At 32.4% G+C, this 18,051-nt stretch overlaps 1 protein-coding gene and 1 pseudogene across 7 annotated transcripts; one reads left to right on the top strand and one right to left on the bottom strand.

The window, feature by feature from the left end:
• The first annotated feature begins 4,665 nt into the window (after positions 1-4,665).
• On the top strand, positions 4,666-7,758 carry LOC148585024 (glycerol kinase pseudogene; annotated as a pseudogene).
• Positions 7,759-8,755: 997 nt separating this feature from the next.
• On the bottom strand, positions 8,756-17,814 carry LOC132188001 (cuscuta receptor 1-like). 7 transcript variants are annotated; one of them, XM_088517205.1, is made up of 8 exons: positions 17,370-17,799; positions 14,779-14,934; positions 13,870-14,025; positions 13,707-13,781; positions 12,687-12,833; positions 12,526-12,600; positions 11,083-11,226; positions 8,756-10,833 (listed from the first exon to the last, which is right to left on the bottom strand). In XM_088517205.1, the coding sequence occupies exons 1-8, from the start codon at positions 17,794-17,796 to the stop codon at positions 8,756-8,758; spliced, it is 3,258 nt and encodes a 1,085-aa protein (XP_088373331.1). In that variant the 5' UTR covers positions 17,797-17,799. The 7 variants fall into 7 exon arrangements, with proteins under 7 accessions (XP_088373331.1, XP_088373328.1, XP_088373329.1 ...); XM_088517202.1 differs by lacking the exons at positions 12,526-12,600; positions 13,707-13,781 and having other exon boundaries at positions 8,756-10,023; positions 10,168-10,833; positions 17,370-17,814; XM_088517203.1 differs by lacking the exons at positions 12,526-12,600; positions 13,707-13,781; positions 14,779-14,934 and having other exon boundaries at positions 8,756-10,023; positions 10,168-10,833; positions 17,370-17,814.
• Positions 17,815-18,051: the final 237 nt, after the last annotated feature.

Below are 18,051 nucleotides of genomic sequence, written 5' to 3'. Positions count from 1 at the left end.
GGACTGTGTTCGGTATCAGTTCAGCTTGCCTCATTGCATATTTGAAATTGTGTTTGAGAAATATAGCTTTTAAGTCAAAAATTACTTTCTGGCAAAAGCTTAAAATTAAGCTTTTGTTAAAAATACGTTTTGGCCATTTTTAGATTTTTTGAATCCTTAAAAGCACTTTCAATCTCTTTTACAAAACTAGTACTTTTTTCTTTAAATAAATTTTTTGAGTATTAATCGCATCCTCAAACACACGCCCAAATAGGCTCTTAGAGGATCTAAAGACATTCCAAGCCTACAATGTATGAAGTAAAATGAATCCGGTAAAAAACAAAATGGCTACACTGTCAAGATTTAAAAATAAAATTAAACAAAAGTTGAAAAATATAACTGACGAAATAAATAAATAATTCAATAAAAATTAATTATTTGGTAAAACATATAAACAATTCAACCATTGCAGGGAGGAACATCTGCCCTATTTTTTTTTTTTTTTGTCGCTTATGCAAGTGATCTTTCAATGGTAGCAAAACAAATGGTTTTACAAACTGTTCATCTGATCATTAGTAGATCAAAATAAGAGACAATTCACAAAAGTTTAGGAGCAGATTATAATTTAGGAGCCAAACACGAACACAGAAGAAAGCAATGCCGAAATGACGAGTTTCAAAAATACAACATTAGATTACTACAAGATAACTTAATTAATTAAGAGAATAAATGTAAAATTGGTCTTTGTAATTGGCCTAAATTACAATTCACTCTCTGTAGTATAAAAAGTAATTTATAGGTCCCTGTAATTAGCCTAAATTACAAATTACTCCATGCGATATAAAAAATAATTTATAGGTCATTAAAGTAGACCAAAATAACAGTTTACTCCCTGAACTCAATTTTCCATTAAATAACTTCACAAAATCCATTACTTTAGCACGTCACATCCAAAAAAAACGCGACACTTATTATTATTAATTTATGACTTTCAAAACTGACAATTATAATTTTTCACATCATTTTATGTCGCCAACTTATATATATTACACATCAGCCCTCACTCCATGTCAAATTCTCTTAAATGCGACCATCAAATTCTCGCAAAATGCTTCCAAATCATGGCGAGGAAGATGAAAATAAGGGAGGGTTACACATTGAGTATAACTTTGAGGGTAGAAAAGATTAGATTAATTTGCTGTAGCAGTATGACGTTGAGTGAGGGTTGATGTGTAATCTTAGCCGGTGTCCTAAAATGATTTGGAAAATCCTAGTTGTCATTTTTTAATGTCAGAAATTAATAATAACACATGTCGCATTTTTATTGAGTATGATATGACAAAGTAACAAATTCTGTTAAGTTACTTAATGTAAATTGATTTTATGGAGCAAATAGTTATTTCAGCCTATTCTGAGAACCTTTAAATTATTTTTTATACCATAGAGAGTGAGTTGTAATTTACTCTAACTACATAGACCTATAGTCCCCAAAGGGTAGCTCAATTAGCTGTAAACCATGCCTCATAAAGTGTAAGTTACTAGTTCGAATCTCCCTCATCATTCCCTTGTGTGGACATGTCAAAAAAAAAAAAAAAAAAAAAACTACATAGAATACCTATATATTATTTTTTACACAACTCGAAATGATTTGTAATTTAGGCCAACCATATAGACCAATTTTACATTTATTCTTTAATTAAGGCTCTAATGCAATCCTAGCTACATTTGAATGCAGTCGTGTGCAGTGGCGGACCCAGGAAATTCGTCCATGAGGGGCATGGTTTTTTTTTTTTTTTTTTAATAAATACAAAAAATAAAGTTTAACAAAAATATAACAAGCCGAATAAGTGAATAATTCAACAAAAATTTTAATTATGTTCTAAAACATGTAAATATAATTTACAATTTGTTTTGTCACGACTAGCACTAAGGCAATTGTCCTCGACAAGTCTTCATACCTTGGAATCGCTTCATGATTTCTTCATTATTGATAGTCTTGAATATATCTTTCTCAATATACGTAACCTAGGCATTAAATGGTGGCTTTTGTTTTACCGAGGTTTAAATGATTTTATAGACAATTAGATTTAAAATGAATGGCCACGATTAACAATTGAAGAATTTTTAATTTTTTTTCAATTGAAAATTTTTTAATTTTTTCCCAATTAAAGGAGATCCGGATCCGAATTTGCAGCCTGGCAAGCCTAACGCCTGGCCTGTCCCCTTGGCCAATGGCCTTGGACTTGTCTTGCACGTATCCCTTGGAGGCATAATTATTTTTTGTCTTGTGTGTTATGTCAATGCGAACATATTATAATTTTATTAATTTATAATATTATTTTTTCCACTCCAAAGTCCAAAGCAGGCTCCACCTGTACAAAATTGTCAAATGAAAAACAGTGCATTTGAAAATTGAACTGTTCATCATCTTCAAGCTTTCAACATTTCATTTTTCTGCAAGACTGCAACATTCAAATTCTTAAAAATTTTCAAACTTCAACGGAGCATAATATGACCAGAGCTTGAGGAAGAAGGCATAATCATGAGTAAGAAGGGTATAATCAGGACATAAAAATTTTTTTACCATACTCAGGGGGGATTTTTGGGAGTTGAGGGTGGGCGGATGCCCCCCCTCGACCCCCCCTGGATCCGCCCCTGGTCGTGTGTTATTTTGATCCTCATTCCATTTCCTTTCCTATTTCTGTTTACTTGTACGTTGCACTTTTAGTTTTTTTTTTTTTTTTTTTTGTGAGATTTTATAGCATGCAGGAGAGGCTTCTAGAGGGTGCTTTTTATTTTTATTTTTATCAATGTTAATTATAGCTTTCTTTATTTCTTTATTTCTGTTTACTGGACTTTCGAAGTTCAATGCATGAAATTTCATGGACGGATTAAATTAGACATGCACTTTTTCCCAAAGTCATTGAAAATATATAATTAATGCATTAAAACATCAATATTCAATACCCCTCAATTTCAACGTTATCGATGTGCTTCCATCAAGACCTTTTTTTAATGTTACCAGAGAAATCGAGGCAAACTGTCCCCTCGTGACGGTACCCAAAGAGCTAGTTAAAATTTAAATAACAGTTTCTATACACAATAACCATAATTTTTTTTTTTCCTAATGTTTCTTTATCGACTTAGAATATGTTTGAAATTGTATCTGTTAAACAGAGTTTTTAAGTCACAAAACGTTTTTTTAGCAAAAACTTCAATTTTAAGTTTTTACAAAAATTGCATTTTGACCATTTTTTAGGTTTTTTAAACTCTTAAAAGCGCTTTCAATTTTTTTACCAAACGTGTACTTTTTTCTTCAAACGGACTTTTTGAGTGTTAAATACAATTTTAAGCTCCTCAAACGCACATATTAATAGATCCTTAGTACTATGGTCCAAATCTAATTACTTGTAGGATCCAACAAACAAATAGGAGTCTGCTTCCTCTTTCTGTAACATGTTTGTAATTATTTTCATGGTTGATTACATGTGCGAAAGATGTAATTATTTTCAAAGGAACTAGGGTTCATATATTTTACTCCTAACATGCGGTAATAATTGTATTCATCCGAAATGGTGTTGTAATGATTTTGATGTTAGGTTTATCTGAAGTAATAAGTGTGGCACTTTCTTGTAATTATGGGCTTTTAGGTTTGCCAGAGTAAAGGTGATCACATCACATGCTTCCATACCAAGCTTCAAAACCATTTTTTTTTTCTTAAGATTAATTGGAGACTAATCACTTGTGCAAAGATAAATATGTTAAAAAAAAAAAAAAAAAAAAAAGTGCTATAGATGTGATTAGTGTAGATAACGCAGAAATTTTTGTATTACAAAAAATAAATGAAACATTGTTTGGCTACAATTCAAAACACACTTTTCTTACAATATGTAGCTGAGAATGCTTTGATTCCTACATTCAAAAGCATTTTAGTACTTGTAATATGTTTTATGCAATTACAAAATATCTAGAAATTCATAAGATAGAAAGGATAAATAAAAAGAAAATGATAAATAATCTCATGGATATCATGTTAGCAAGGAAGCATCTTTGAGACCTTTTTTCCAAATCTTTGTCACCTTACATGGAAAAATGACCTCTACTGCTCCCCAGTGAATAAGAAAGAAAAGTCATATGAGTTATTGAAAACACTAAAAATTATAATTTTAAAAAGTTGAAGGATGGGAAAAGGATCCGGGGCAAATATATAACATATCTCATTGTTAAATTATACCATTTTTTTCCTTGTAAAAAATAAAAGGTGTATATGTTTAACTCATGTATGCATTAATTGGTAACCGTTAAAGAGATTATTATCTTATTATTCATAATTTTAAACAAGGAAAAAAAAAAAAATCATGTCAACAAAGCAATTTGGGCTTTGCAGGGACTAAATCAACACAATCCATCAAGTAGTGTTGGGCCTCATTCATTGGGCTTTTAAGAAATGGTTTAATTAGCAGATTGAGTACTAGGAAGGCACAAGTTCAACCCAACATAAACAGTCTACTAATACACTCTTGCACATAAGTCTCTAAATAAATCCAGTCACCCACTCTTACAAACAAGTTACCCACAGATATCCATGCTTCTCATAAAGGAATAGTGCATAAATATTCAACAAAGTAAAAGTAATTTTACAATAAACATATATAAACTTGAGGCAGATAGCAACATTATTCCGTAATGTATGAATCAAGTATTGAGTCAAAAACAAATGGGTACACTATAAACTTGTGAGTGTAAAAAGCATGATGGCAATGTAAGCAAATACATGTTTTTAACAGTACTGTTCTTAAGGGGTGGCTCAATCGGTGGGGATCATGCCTAATTAATCGAATGTCATTAGTTCGAATTCCCCTCTTGTGTGGACATATAAAAAAAAAAAAAAAAAAAAAACAGTTACAGTCCTGATTCCTTTATCTCATTCTCAATGAAACCTGATTCCTTTCCCTCATTCTCAATGAAATTAATTTGTCAAGTATGAATTATATAAAGCTAATCTTAATTGTGCGGTTTAAGACCACTCAAGAATTTCATGGTATATATATACGCAATGCAATTAATAGTGAAATGTCAAAGCCCATAGTAGTCATAGATAGTAATATTTTATAAAAAAGAGTAAATAAACATGGTGTCGATTTAGTAGCATCACATTCATTACAGAGAGACATAATTGGAGGGAAAAAAGGATATTGAGAGAGAGATCAATTAATACTTTATTCATAAATTTGGAGTTAAAAAAGCCACATATTACAACTCTTATCTTAACAACTATAATAAACTGGCAATTCATGCCATCTATGAACAGATTGCCAAAGAATGGGACAAAATATCCCAGCCTAATTTGTTAAGACTCTCACATATCCTAAACCTCTCACTGAACGATTAATATACAATATAGGAGTACATGTTCTTTTTCTGGATGACTTCGTGTACCTTATTTGGGTTTTTCTGGTTTTAGTTTTACAGAAAATTGGAGAAGGACTCATTTTGTGGAGGTATGTGGTCTGCCCATAAGCACCTATTTCAGTGCAGTGAAGCTGCTCTGGTTGATGGAAAATGTGGATGCTGTTAAGGAGGGTGTGAAAGCAGGGGATTCTCTTTTTGGTACGATAGACACTTGGTTAATCTGGAACTTAACAGGTGGCATAAATGGAGGAATTCATGCTACCGATGTTTCGAATGCATCAAGAGCAATGCTCGTGAATCTCAAAACACTTGATTGGGATAAACCCACTTTAAAAATCCAGCTGAAATTCTGCCCAAAATTGTCAGTAATTCTGAGCTTATTGGACAAATTTCCAAAGGTGACCAACATGCAGCAATGTTGGGGCAATCTTGCCGGAAAGGTGAAGCTAAAAGCACTTTATGGAACTTGTGCTTTCATACTTGTCAACACAAGTGAAGAGATAATCCAGTCAAAGCATGTGCTCCTATCCACTTTAGCATTCAAGCTTGGCCCCAAAACACCAACAAATTATGCTCTGGAGGGACCGATTGCTATTGCTGGAGCTACAGTTCAGTGGCTCAGAGACAGTCTTGGGATAATTAGTAGTGCGAGTGAGATTGAGGAATTGGCATTAAAGGTTGAATCCTGCGGTGGGGTTTACTTTGTGCCTGCTTTTAATGGATTGTTTGCTCCTTGGTGGCGTGATGATGCTCGTGGAGTTTGTATTGGGATCACAAGGTTTAAAAGCAAGGCTCACATTGCTCGAGCTGTGCTGGAGAGCATGTGTTTCCAAGTCAAAGATGTGTTGGATTCCGTGCACAAAGATGCAGGGGAGGGGGGTGAGGTTAAGAATGAGAAGGGGGAATTCTTGCTTAGGGTAGATGGTGGTGCTACTGCTAACAGTCTTTTGATGCAGATTCAGGTTTGGGTTTTGTGTGTTTCTTTTGTCATATTTTTTTCATTTTAGTTTATACTTCAACATTACCAATAGATCCTTTTTCCCTATTTTTCTATCAACACCCTTTTTATAAAGAAAAATGTTAGGTGTACCAAATTTTTTATCAAAATGTTGGTTACTAAATGATGTCTCACCATCACATTTGAATTTGGACCATTTATGCTGCATGCTTTCCTCAAATTGTGGAAATCATTTGCAACCTATTTTCTTGCAACATGATGCTAGTTTGAGTTGCTTTGAGTCGTGGACTAAATCTAATTTTCCTGCTGCCTGCTTATGGATCCCATATGAAGAAGCGAATGAAGCGACTTCAAAAGGCTTTGGCTTTTAGAGAGAAATTTCTTTTTTCAATCTTTACGTGTAAAAGGGCTTTGGTTCCTCAAAGTCTTGAACCTACACGGGTGGAATTATCATTTTAGGTGGGAGAAGAAGAGAAAAGACATTGTCGTGGAATAAAAAAAAAAAATAATTTTGGAGGGTATCTTATAAAAATAGGCAACTTTTCTAAATTTTAAAATTTTGAGAGGCCAATAGTGCCTACCTAGTTTCGCCCTGAACCCATGACCTCACCCTTCATCCTATTTTTATATTGGAGAAGGATTACATTTTGAATTAGAGTTCATTGGCTTCTTTTTTCATAAATTTTGGTAAATAATCGTGGGCAGCTATTCTATGTTATATATGTTTGCTTAATCATTTCTTTCAAGTTTTTAGCTACTTCTTTACGTTAACTTATTTGATAATAAATGAAAGGAGTAGTCTTTCGGTTTTTTTTTTTTTTTTTTTTTTCCTCAACCAATTTTTAAGAAATTGTCATTTTCTAGTTGAAGTTTCACAAAGGCAGTTAGTTATGATACTTTCATATTGCAATTTTCATTTGAATAAATATTAATTTATTAGATATGGTTAGTGATCTTATATTAATCTTGTGAAGTTTTATTTTTTATTTTTAAAAAAGCTATCTATATTATCCTGTGTAATCTAATATTTTTCTTCAAACTGAGAGCTCCTTTTTGTGGTCCAATAATTGTAGATTTTGTTTATTAATGTTTTGTGGGCAGACTTGTTGGGAAGCCCGGTCATGAGACTAGTTGACATTGAAACAACCGCTCTTGGAGCGGCCTATGCTGCTGGATTAGTAGTTGGTTTATGGACTGAAGATGCGATTTTTGCTTCTAAAGAAAGTTGAAAAGTGCAACCATTTTCCATTCAACATTAAAGGAAGAGTTAAGGAAGAAGAAGGTGGAATCTTGGTGCAAAGCTTTACGTTTCCAGAACTTTTGACTTGGCTGATCTTTCTTTTTTGATATACTCGTGTCAATCCTGCTCCACTATCCCTGTTTTATTTTCCCCCGTTCTTTTGTCTTGAGTTAATGTTTAATATTGGGTACATTTATGTGAATTATGGAGACCATAATGTATTAAAGTGAATAAAACACCAAATTATCAATGCATCATATTATAATCAATTTGATTTATGTCATCAAAGTGTGGGTTTATCTTTCAATATGAAAATCCTCAAACCATTTTTTCTTAGAATCACTGGGACTTTCCCATTCTTACCTTTCACGAAGCTGCCTAGAGGAGGAACAAGTCATGAGCTAACTCTAATTTGATTGCCGGGACATATACTTCATTACCAGCACCACACTCCTCATTCTTCATCTCTCAAAAAAAGAAGAAGAAAAAAAAAAAAATTCTCTCAGACCTTCCTCCCTCTATTCTCTAAGAACCAGAGATGATTTTCCTATCTCCTCCTCACTCTTAAAATAAACGAGCTAATTTACGAATTTGAGAGCCTTTGACTCCGGCCGAGGGACCTCTGACGCTTTCTTTGTTTTGTAGGCACACAATTCTCACACCGGAGACGTGGTCTCCAATCTCAGCTCAACTAAGAAGATGACTGTTGAGATTGCTTGTTTTGACCCCAAAAACACTCCAACAAAACATTAATGCAGAAATTATTAATGCGTGTAAAACACCAAACTATCAATGCATACAATTATCTGTACCAGAGTCCATCACTGTCTTGAGAGTTGACTAACTGTCTTCTAATGCAAAGGATTAGACAAATTGATGCTTTTTGCACAACTACAAGTTATAATTCCAAATATAATAAATTGTTTTCCTATCTAGAAATGTTTCCACAAATCACATGAATGGAAAAGCTAAGTTTATTCATACCATTAATAATATTTCTAGCTACAAGAACAACATCCATCATCAAATGACAAGAATTATAATACAGAAGAAAGCAAGTGCAAGTGAACACCTTGTCTTATATTAGATCACAATAACAATTATTCATAATAAAATGTATTGCTATGATCACTACCATCAAAGATGTCCTTTCAATCTCAATATATCTAACGTTCTAGACGGTTTGACAATCTTTTTAAGGTATCAAAAACAGGATAATAACACTGGTACTTCAAATCTTCAATTAAATTGAAGCATCGTTGTTGCCAATAAGGATGAATATAAAGAAGACAAGATATAGTCAAGAAGAAAATAATATAAGATGCGATAAAGCTTGCAGAGAAGACTTGATAATCTACTTCATACCATTTCCCTTCACTTGCATTTGAAGATTTTGTTGGTGATAGATGTGACTCGTCTTCTCTGGTACAACTCTCTAGTGGTTGTCCACAAAGAAATGGATTTCCTTCATAACTACTGCTCCCAAATGTTCCAAACTGTGCTTTCAAGTCTGGAACTTTACCCGATAAGTTGTTGTAAGCCACATTGAACACTTCTATAAAGTTCAGATCAATCAATGTTGATGGAATTTCTTCACTCAAATTGTTGTGAGAAAGGTCTAAACTCTCCAACTGGGACAAATTTGAGAATGTTTGTGGAATGGAACCTGTCAAATGATTGTAAGACAAGTTCAATGCATGAATTGAAGATAGCTTTCCTAGTTCCTGTGGGATTCTACCTTTTAGCTTGTTGCATGACAAATCCAATCCAGACATGTAATTTAGGATACCACCACGGTAGGAGCTAGACCTATATTTTGTTATAAGATCAACCTCAACTTGTTGACTATGTTCTATATCCATGTAATAGATTTCACTTTCTGATTCTAAGAGCCTTTGGAATGTGGAAGCTAATGGGATGAACCATTCTACAAAAACATGTTCGTCATAGACAGGATAATCAGTAATAAGTATCTTTCCAAAGGACATGTTGTGAAAGCAATTTGGTATTGTCCCAGAAAGAGAGTTCATGGAAAGATCCATTATGCCGATCTTTTTTAACCAACACAGCTGATTCGGAATTATACCCCTGAAATTGTTGCCCTTCAACAAAAGGATTCTTAAGTTAGAAAGTGCACAGATTTCATTTGGGATCTTGCCAAAAAAGTTGTTACCTCTAAGGTCCAATGTCAAAAGAGACGATGAATTGAAAACAGCTTTTGGTATTGGTCCTGTAAGTTTGTTTCCTTGCAAAAGTAGGTGCTCAACATGTTGTAGATTCAAACAAGAAGGTAATGATCCGGAAAGTGAGTTATGAGAAAGGTCTACAAATTCAAATGAACCTAGTTCACAAGGAAGACGACCTCGAAAAGAATTTTTGCTCACGATTAGAGTCCTCAAATTTGTCATATTTCCTATCCATTCAGTAATTGTTCCTGACATGCTGTTGTTGCTAATATCAAAAGATCTTAGGATAGTCCCTTGCAAGGATACAACTGATAGAGTACCTGTAAACTGATTGTCGTTTAATTTCAAAGTACGCAAAGATTCCAGATTGAAGTGGTTTGAGAAAAGTTCACCATTAAACCGATTATTGCCTAAATTCAAAGCTTCCAAGGAGGTGCAATTGGCTACCAATTCCATTGGTAACTCTCCCGAGAAATAATTAAAGGACAAGTCCAAGTTCTCCAATTTACTCATCTCACCAATTGAAGATGGAAGATAACCTTCAAACTGATTTCGGGAAAGATTTAGAACTCGTAGTTCTTTATTGTTTTCAAGCAACCAAATGGGGAAGCTTCCTTTCAACTTATTGTGAGACAAATCAATTATTTTCAATTCTCGCTGGTCAAAGAGAAACTTAGGAATGTTTCCTGTGAGCTTGTTCAAATTACAGTTAGATAATACAAGGACCTTTAACTGAAACGAGAGGCCCCAACCTGCAGATTTTTCAGTTTCTATCTCAAGCTTGTTGCCTTCACTCCCCAATAGAATCACCTTAAGCTTAGAGTGATTAGCAAATATGTTGAATTGGAATAGATCCTCAAACTGATTATACCTGAGGTCAATGTACTCAAGTGATGTGGGGCTGGCTATCAGATATGAAGAGATGTTTCCAACGAATCGATTGCTAGATATATCTAACAATCTAAGAGATGTCATATTGTTTAGGCATGTTGGAAGGACCCCTTCAAGCAAATTATCATAAAGTTCTAACTCTTCAAGCTTCTTCAGTGCGCACAACTCTGTCAAAAGGAATAACATTAGAAATTTATATCCTAATTATATTCCACTCTAAGAATCAACAAGAAAAATAAGGTTTTAAATACGGGATTTTTGAAAACAAAAAAATAACAAAGAGTGAATGGTCAATTGTTAAGTTAAATCAACCATGGTCCTTCACCTTTTCTCACATTCTTAATCAATTGTAAATAATTAATTACATAGGTAAGACTAACAAATTATATACACTTGATTTTATAGTTGATTCATACCTTCAGGTAAAGTGCCATTGAGCTGATTCTTAACTAATGATATAGCCTTTAATGAAGAAAGTGTCCCGATACATGGAGAAATACTTCCAGTCAAAGAATTTCCACTCAAATCTAAAATCTCCAGCCTACTGAAATTAGACAAACCTACCACAAAGTGAACAGAGATAAAGTACGCATACCGACCAATAATAAATAGAAATTCTATTTCAATTGCAACTTTGAAAGTAAATGCCAAATTTTTTACTCGTGATTGGTAGGCGTTCATCAAGTCAATTATTAGAATGAATTAAGAGTCCTGGTCCTTATCGGTATAATTTAAGAGTCCTACTTGCATTAATAATTCTCTTTGGAACCTATTAGTATTGAAGAAGTATGCTTGAGAAAATTATCTCCTTTGGATGGGAAGAGTGTGTGTACATGAAGGCAAGGCGTTTGCTCGAATCAAAGAGAACTAGTAAGCCCATTTACCATGACATGTAAGTACATGAAGGCATTAGGAAAAAATCTTGACTTGTTCAAAGTAGGAGTTGATGGTGAAAGAGAATATGTTCTTCTTCTTTTTTTGTTTGGCGCATAAAAGTAGAAAGAAGAAAAAAAAAAAAAAAAAAGGTCAAACGAGAAGGACAAGGAGTTTTGTTAAAGAAGAAACAAGGCCGCTTGAGTCTTTAAATGGCAGTATTTATTGTTGTTAATTGGTTTTCTTCTCTAGTAGTTTAGTTTCAGAATTTTACGAAAATGTTAAGATACTAACTCTTTTATTATCATATGGGTATTAACATGATGTGGAGCTTATTCATCGTAAAGGATCAAAACAATTAATAAAGAAAAATACAACAAATATCAATAAATAAGTTTCATATTTTGTTAGTACTAATCTTTTAGTAAAAGAGTTAGTATCCCTAGCATTTTTCGAATTTTATTCTAGAACGAGAAAATTTTTAGGAGAAACAAATGATGTAAACATAATTTTTTGGTCTTGGAAGGGTTGTGTTAGAGTTTAATATGGAGTTTGATTTCGATTATTTCCAGTGAGTTAATAGAGTTAGTCCTAGTCAGGTAATTAGATGATTTAAGAGTCCTATTTGGATTAATAATTCTCTTTGTAACAAATAAGTAGTGTTAAGAATATTATTGAAGAAGTATGCTTAAGAAATTATCTTCAAAGCTGAAATGAGAGTTAAAATGGTAGAGTAATGGTATAATGGTTTATCTTGAGAGTAAACTAGTTGACTTTTATATAAAATGGAACAATTTAATATGTACCCTTTTTTTTTTTTCTAAAATGCGAATACTAATTAGTTTTTTTTTTTTTTTTTTTTTTTTTTTTCTTATCTCAAGGAGTGTTTAATCACTATTTAAAAACTTAGGTAACTATTTGTCCAAACTTCAAAGCACAAGGACCAAAAATACATTTATCCCTCAAACTTAAGTATCTGTCATTACCTTGGATTGTTAGGGGGCCATCAAAATTATTCTCACTTAAATCCAACCTCTCCAAGTTTTCAAAAGCCGATAATTCTGCATAAAACAAAACACAGAAAATTTCAAACATGATGGAAACATGATGGAAAGTTTCTATAACGTAATACGGAAGATCAACATACCTTTGGCAGGAAAGGATCCTCCTATACGATTCCAAGCAAGATTCAAATTCTTAAGAGATTTGACTGCACTCAATGATTCAATGATGCTTTTGTCGAAATTGTTTTCCCTAAGATCTAAGGTCTCCAATCTTGACAAGTTTTCAAAACCTGTAATAGATCTATTTCTTTAAAAAAAATAAAAAAATCTGGCTACTCTAGTGTTATAGTCAGCAAGAAACCGTAAGCTGGTTAATTAAATGGTAAGTATAGCCTCATATGCAATGTTGATTATAATGTAGGACATTCAAGAACACAACTTTCTTTGGATATTTCTAACATGATAGACATTCAAGAACAATTGATGTGATTCAAGACAAACATCAACATAATGGGATGCAGCAATACAGTCTCGTAATGTTTTACCCTATTCTTGTAATTATCTTCTATGAGCTAGTTTGGCGGCTTCTATTTTTCATTTGTTATCGAGTACTGTAGACTAACTGCAATACTGATAACAACATATGGAACCTTAACTATTTAGGATTTTTGTATTGAATATTAGTGATTGATTGAGTTACAATGAACATCAGCCCAATCCTACACTTCAGTTGCAATTGAAATTGATATTCTCTTGATCGCAAACTGTATAACCTATGTGGTGGTTTTCTTTTTTGGTAATCAAGACTTTATAAATATATAATCTTGCCTTTTATTGCCTTGAGGGTGAGTGTCATATATATATATATATATATATATATATATATATAAGAAAGATAGATTTATGTGTAAATTGGAACAAAGAAGAATATGGTATAATTTTCCATTATTTTGCTTGGGGAAGAAATCTATATAACGTTTCCTAAAATCTTTGAGCAGTAAAAATTTGAAAATAAAAAACAAAAAAAAAAATAAAACAGAGGTTTGAATGCGGATATGTTATAAACTAAATAAGTAGTTTAGTAGAAATATGAAAGATGAGAGTAAAGTGTGGTTATGAAGTTATTGAAAATTTCAAACTTAAGTCTCTCTCTCTCTCATTACCTTGGATTGTTGGGGAGCCATTGAGCTCATTAAAACTTAAATCCAATATCTCCAAGTTTTCAAAAGCCGATAATTCTACATAAAACAAAACATGGAAAATTTCAAATATCATTGGAAGTGCTTGCAGTTTTTATAAAGTAATACTAAAGATCAACATATGTACCTTTGATTGGAAATGATCCTTCTATGGAATTCCAAGCAAGATTCAGATTCTTAAGAGATTTGAGTGCAGGCAATGATTCTATGATGCTTCTGTTTAAACTGTTCTTACTAAGATCTAAGGTCTTCAAGTTCGCCAATCTTGAGAAGCTTTCAAAACCTATAGTAGACCTATTAAAAAAGAAAAAAAAAAAAAAAAAAAAAGAAAAAAGAAGCAAGTATGCAATTCGTAGTATTTAGAAGAAAAATATATTTTTTTTACAGCTTACTAACTAGATATGCACAATTCAAACTGTTGTGAGTGTTGAGTCCCACATTGAAAAAATATAAAAGAAAAGTGTACTTAATATACTTAAGTAGACCTTAGCCCATCAGCTTAGGCTTTTAGGTTAGAGTTGTGTTCAACTATGTATATTAATATACACCGCGAGACACTCGTAAAAAGACTCACAAGTGAGAGGGAGATTATTGTGAGTGTTGAGTCTCATATTTAGAAAATATAAAAGAAAATAGTACTTAATATACCTAAGTCGACCTTATCTCATCAGCTTAAGCTTTTAGGGTAGAGTTGTGTTCAACTATGTATATTAATTTACTCTAAAAACTCTATTTATCTCAGACACAAACTTCTGCACAACCATTTATCTCCAGACACAAACTTCTACACAACATCACTTGATAATCACAAGTACTATTTAGTGATAAATTTAAATCCAAAATATATGTTCAGCTTTAGGGGAGTTTTTTTTAATTTTTTTAATTTAATTTAATTTTTTTATTTTTAGGGGATATAAGTTCACTAGTAAGAGATAAGAAAGAAGTGAATAATTACGGACAAAAGTACAATTAATAAAGAAGCTTTGAAATGATGATGATAAATATAAAGGGAAGAAGGGTAGCAATAGTAGATTACCTGCAATTGTTTTCCACGTTTCCAAATTATTTTTTGCAAGACTCAATTTCTTAAGGGACGCAAGTCGACTTAGAGATGGTATAATGCTATAATCAAAGGAATTAGAACCAAGGTTCAATATCTCCAATTTTGGAAGTAGTGCTAGCCTTTCAAAACCTGGAAGAAAATGATTGGAAGACAAAAAAAGAACTCCATCTTATGCTTCAATTATAAAATTTCAAGATTAATTTGATAGAAATATTCTATTTCAAAATGGTTTACATACTCTAGCTTGAACCTTATGATTGATGCTTATAACCTATGGTTAAATGACTCTCTCCATATAGAATAGAGCACTTGACTTGTAGTGCCTTTTACTTTTAATTGTGGTAGTAAATTGGACTTTTTTTTTCTTTTTCTCTTTTCATTTATTCTTATTGATCATCCAAGATTCGTCACAGCGTCTGGAGTTAATCGTTAATTGAAAGTAAACGACATTATTCATCAAATGAAAAGTGTGACTTTTGACATTTTCAATATCACAAGTTGAACTCAACTAAACTGAATAACTACTACTTGATGTTAGACATGGGCGGCTCAATGAAAATTGAAGTTTAAGGCAATAAAATTAAATTAAGACATTTTGAATTTTAAAATATTAATATAATAAATTTTTATATTATATTAATATTTTTGCAAGCACTATCAAATTCACAGAACAAACCACCACATTTATGACTGTTATCTAATGTGATGCTTAACCATTCAGACCTCCAAGGCCGAAGAAGGTCCCCGGATCTTATGAATAAAATTAAAACTATAATAAATAGCCATCCGCCAAAAAGTTTTGAGAAGAGAGGTTAAGTGGGTTTTCATAATTTCCGATCCCTTGAGGAATTACAAAAAATTAAACGAGTATCATTCAATTTGGTGCAAATAAAGCTGGAGTTTAGGTAATTGCTTTATGTGAGAGAGAGAGAGAGGAAAAAAAAATTAAAAGCTTAAAGAGTTTTACTACAGAACCCGAAAACTGAGCTAAAACTATATTTAAGACGATATAAAATGAGCTGTTTAAAATAAGGATCATTTAAGAGTTGAGATTTTTGGCTGCCTCAAGCGTGGACATTCTTTTTTCTTTTTTTAATTTTTTATTTTAAATTGAAGAAGAGAGATATTAAAGGAAAATTCAAATTTGGGATATTAGCATTAAATTTAGTATGAAAAAATCTCTTTTAAGTGATACCATCTCTAAAGAGTTAACCTTCCACCTTTAGGTTTTAGTTTTAAATCCAAAAATAAATTTTGAGGTTTTAGAAACTAAATATTAATTCATAAAAATTTAACAAAAACAAAACAAAAACAAAATCTAGCAAGACTAGGAAGAGAGATTTTTCTACAATTTTTTTTTTTTTTTTTTTAATAAAGCCACATCAGACTTTGGCAGACACTTGTCTGACTCTTAGCAGCCTAATAGCAGGACTCATCATTTAAATATGATTTTACAGTTTATATCAACTGCTTAATTCTAATATATATAATCCAATTTTTTTTTTTTTTAACACGTTGAGAATTTAATTTTGATAAATTAATTTTAGCATGATATATAATTCAGAATCACACGGGACACCCATGATTCAACAAAAAAAAACCAATAATAAAACTTTTGAAATTAATATTTGTAATTATCTTTATCATTGTTAAAGAGGTAAATCCGACCCCTACAATTCTTAAATCTTAATTTTATCACGGAAGTCTGGAAGAGAACAAAAGGGCTCAAGGATATCTTTTCGCTTTTTATTTCTTTTTAGGTGGAGGGGTAATTAGACTGAAGACGTTCAAAAGCCATCTTTTCAACGTGAGCTCGTTTGGGTTTGTGATTTTTTTTTTTTTTTTTTTTTTTTTTTTTTTCTACTAAACTGAATATAAAATTGTAAATATCAAAGAGAAAAAATAGTTGAGATTGAGAGTGACTTCTATAAGGAGATGGTGTAAACCCACCCCTTTGTGCCCACCACTTATCAAGTGACACCTAATCATTTTCGAATAAACCTAAGTTTAAGGAAAAAACACTACCACACTAGATTATTCCACCTAAACTTTAAAAAATCAATTTTATTTAAAAATAAAAAATAAAAATTGATGGGGTGGCCAGCGAGCCACCCTCAGCAGTTCTCCATATTCTTAAAAAAAAAAAAAAAAAAAAGCTATATAATCTCGTGTTTTTGTTCTTATTTGAGTTTGCGCTATAATTCTAAGTGGCAGCTGCTTATTGGTAGGTACAAAGGAGCTAGTTTATAGAAGTTATTCTGGCTGAGATTATATGTTTGGTTTGTTTGAATAATATAAAATTTTGAATTGAATTGAATGTTAGTAGTGTCAAATCAACTAAAAAAAGAGAAAAAAAAGCTCAGAAAATTGCAAATATCAAGGAGAAAAAAGAGTTGTAATTTCTGAAAAACAAGGGCGTTTGACGAATTAAGATCCTCTACCATTTAAATATCAAGTTTGTTATATTTGAGAGATATTTTGTCTTCTCAAAAGGTAAAAGAACAAAAATACTTTTCAAATATAACGAACTGAAAAATGATAGAGTTCCGCGGCTGACAACAAACCTTGATTTGGTAGGCAACCACTGATTGCATTGTCGGAGAGATTAAGACTTGTGAGCTCCTTGAAAGGCACCAACAGGGACACGTTTAGCGACCAATTCTTCTCATCTTCATGTACAGGATCTCCATACAAATCAGTAGTATCGTCAGGTAAAAAAGGAGATTGGTTTAAGTTGTCGAGGGAAAGCTTGATGACGTGAGCGGTGGTGGAGTTGCACGTGACTCTCTCCCAACCACAACAATTACTCTTTGCGTCGTCGATCCATGATAGAAGAAGGGGGTAATGTGCATTAATAATATTGGATTTCAGAAACGACTTCAACTCCAACAGAGCAATCCTCTCTTCGTGGAAGCAGGCTGCGTGCTGATGAAATTGAAGAAACACAAGTAAACTCCACAGCAAGGCTTTCAGTAAAGGTGTGTGCGCCATTGACAAAAATTGTTTCATTGATTTGTAGGTAAACCAGCTTCTTCCTTTGCACACTAAAGGGAAAGCTCAATGTAAAATTCAAAGAAATATGGTCATTATATATAGAAGTTTGAGAGCTGGAAGGTGGGTGGTGGGCATACAATTGATTTGAATTAAAATACTATGTTTTCATTTCATTGTATTTAGTGTTTTTACCTGATGTGTCAAATTTATATTAAATGTTGTAAAAGAAAGTTTTGACCCAATCATAATAGA

The sequence above is a fragment of the Corylus avellana genome, chromosome 6, assembly GCF_965113065.1.
Source record: "Corylus avellana chromosome 6, dhCorAvel1.hap1.2, whole genome shotgun sequence".
NCBI classification, from domain to species: domain Eukaryota; kingdom Viridiplantae; phylum Streptophyta; class Magnoliopsida; order Fagales; family Betulaceae; genus Corylus; species Corylus avellana.
Note: the sequence above shows the minus strand (reverse complement) of the source record. Positions and strands in the feature narration are given on the sequence as shown.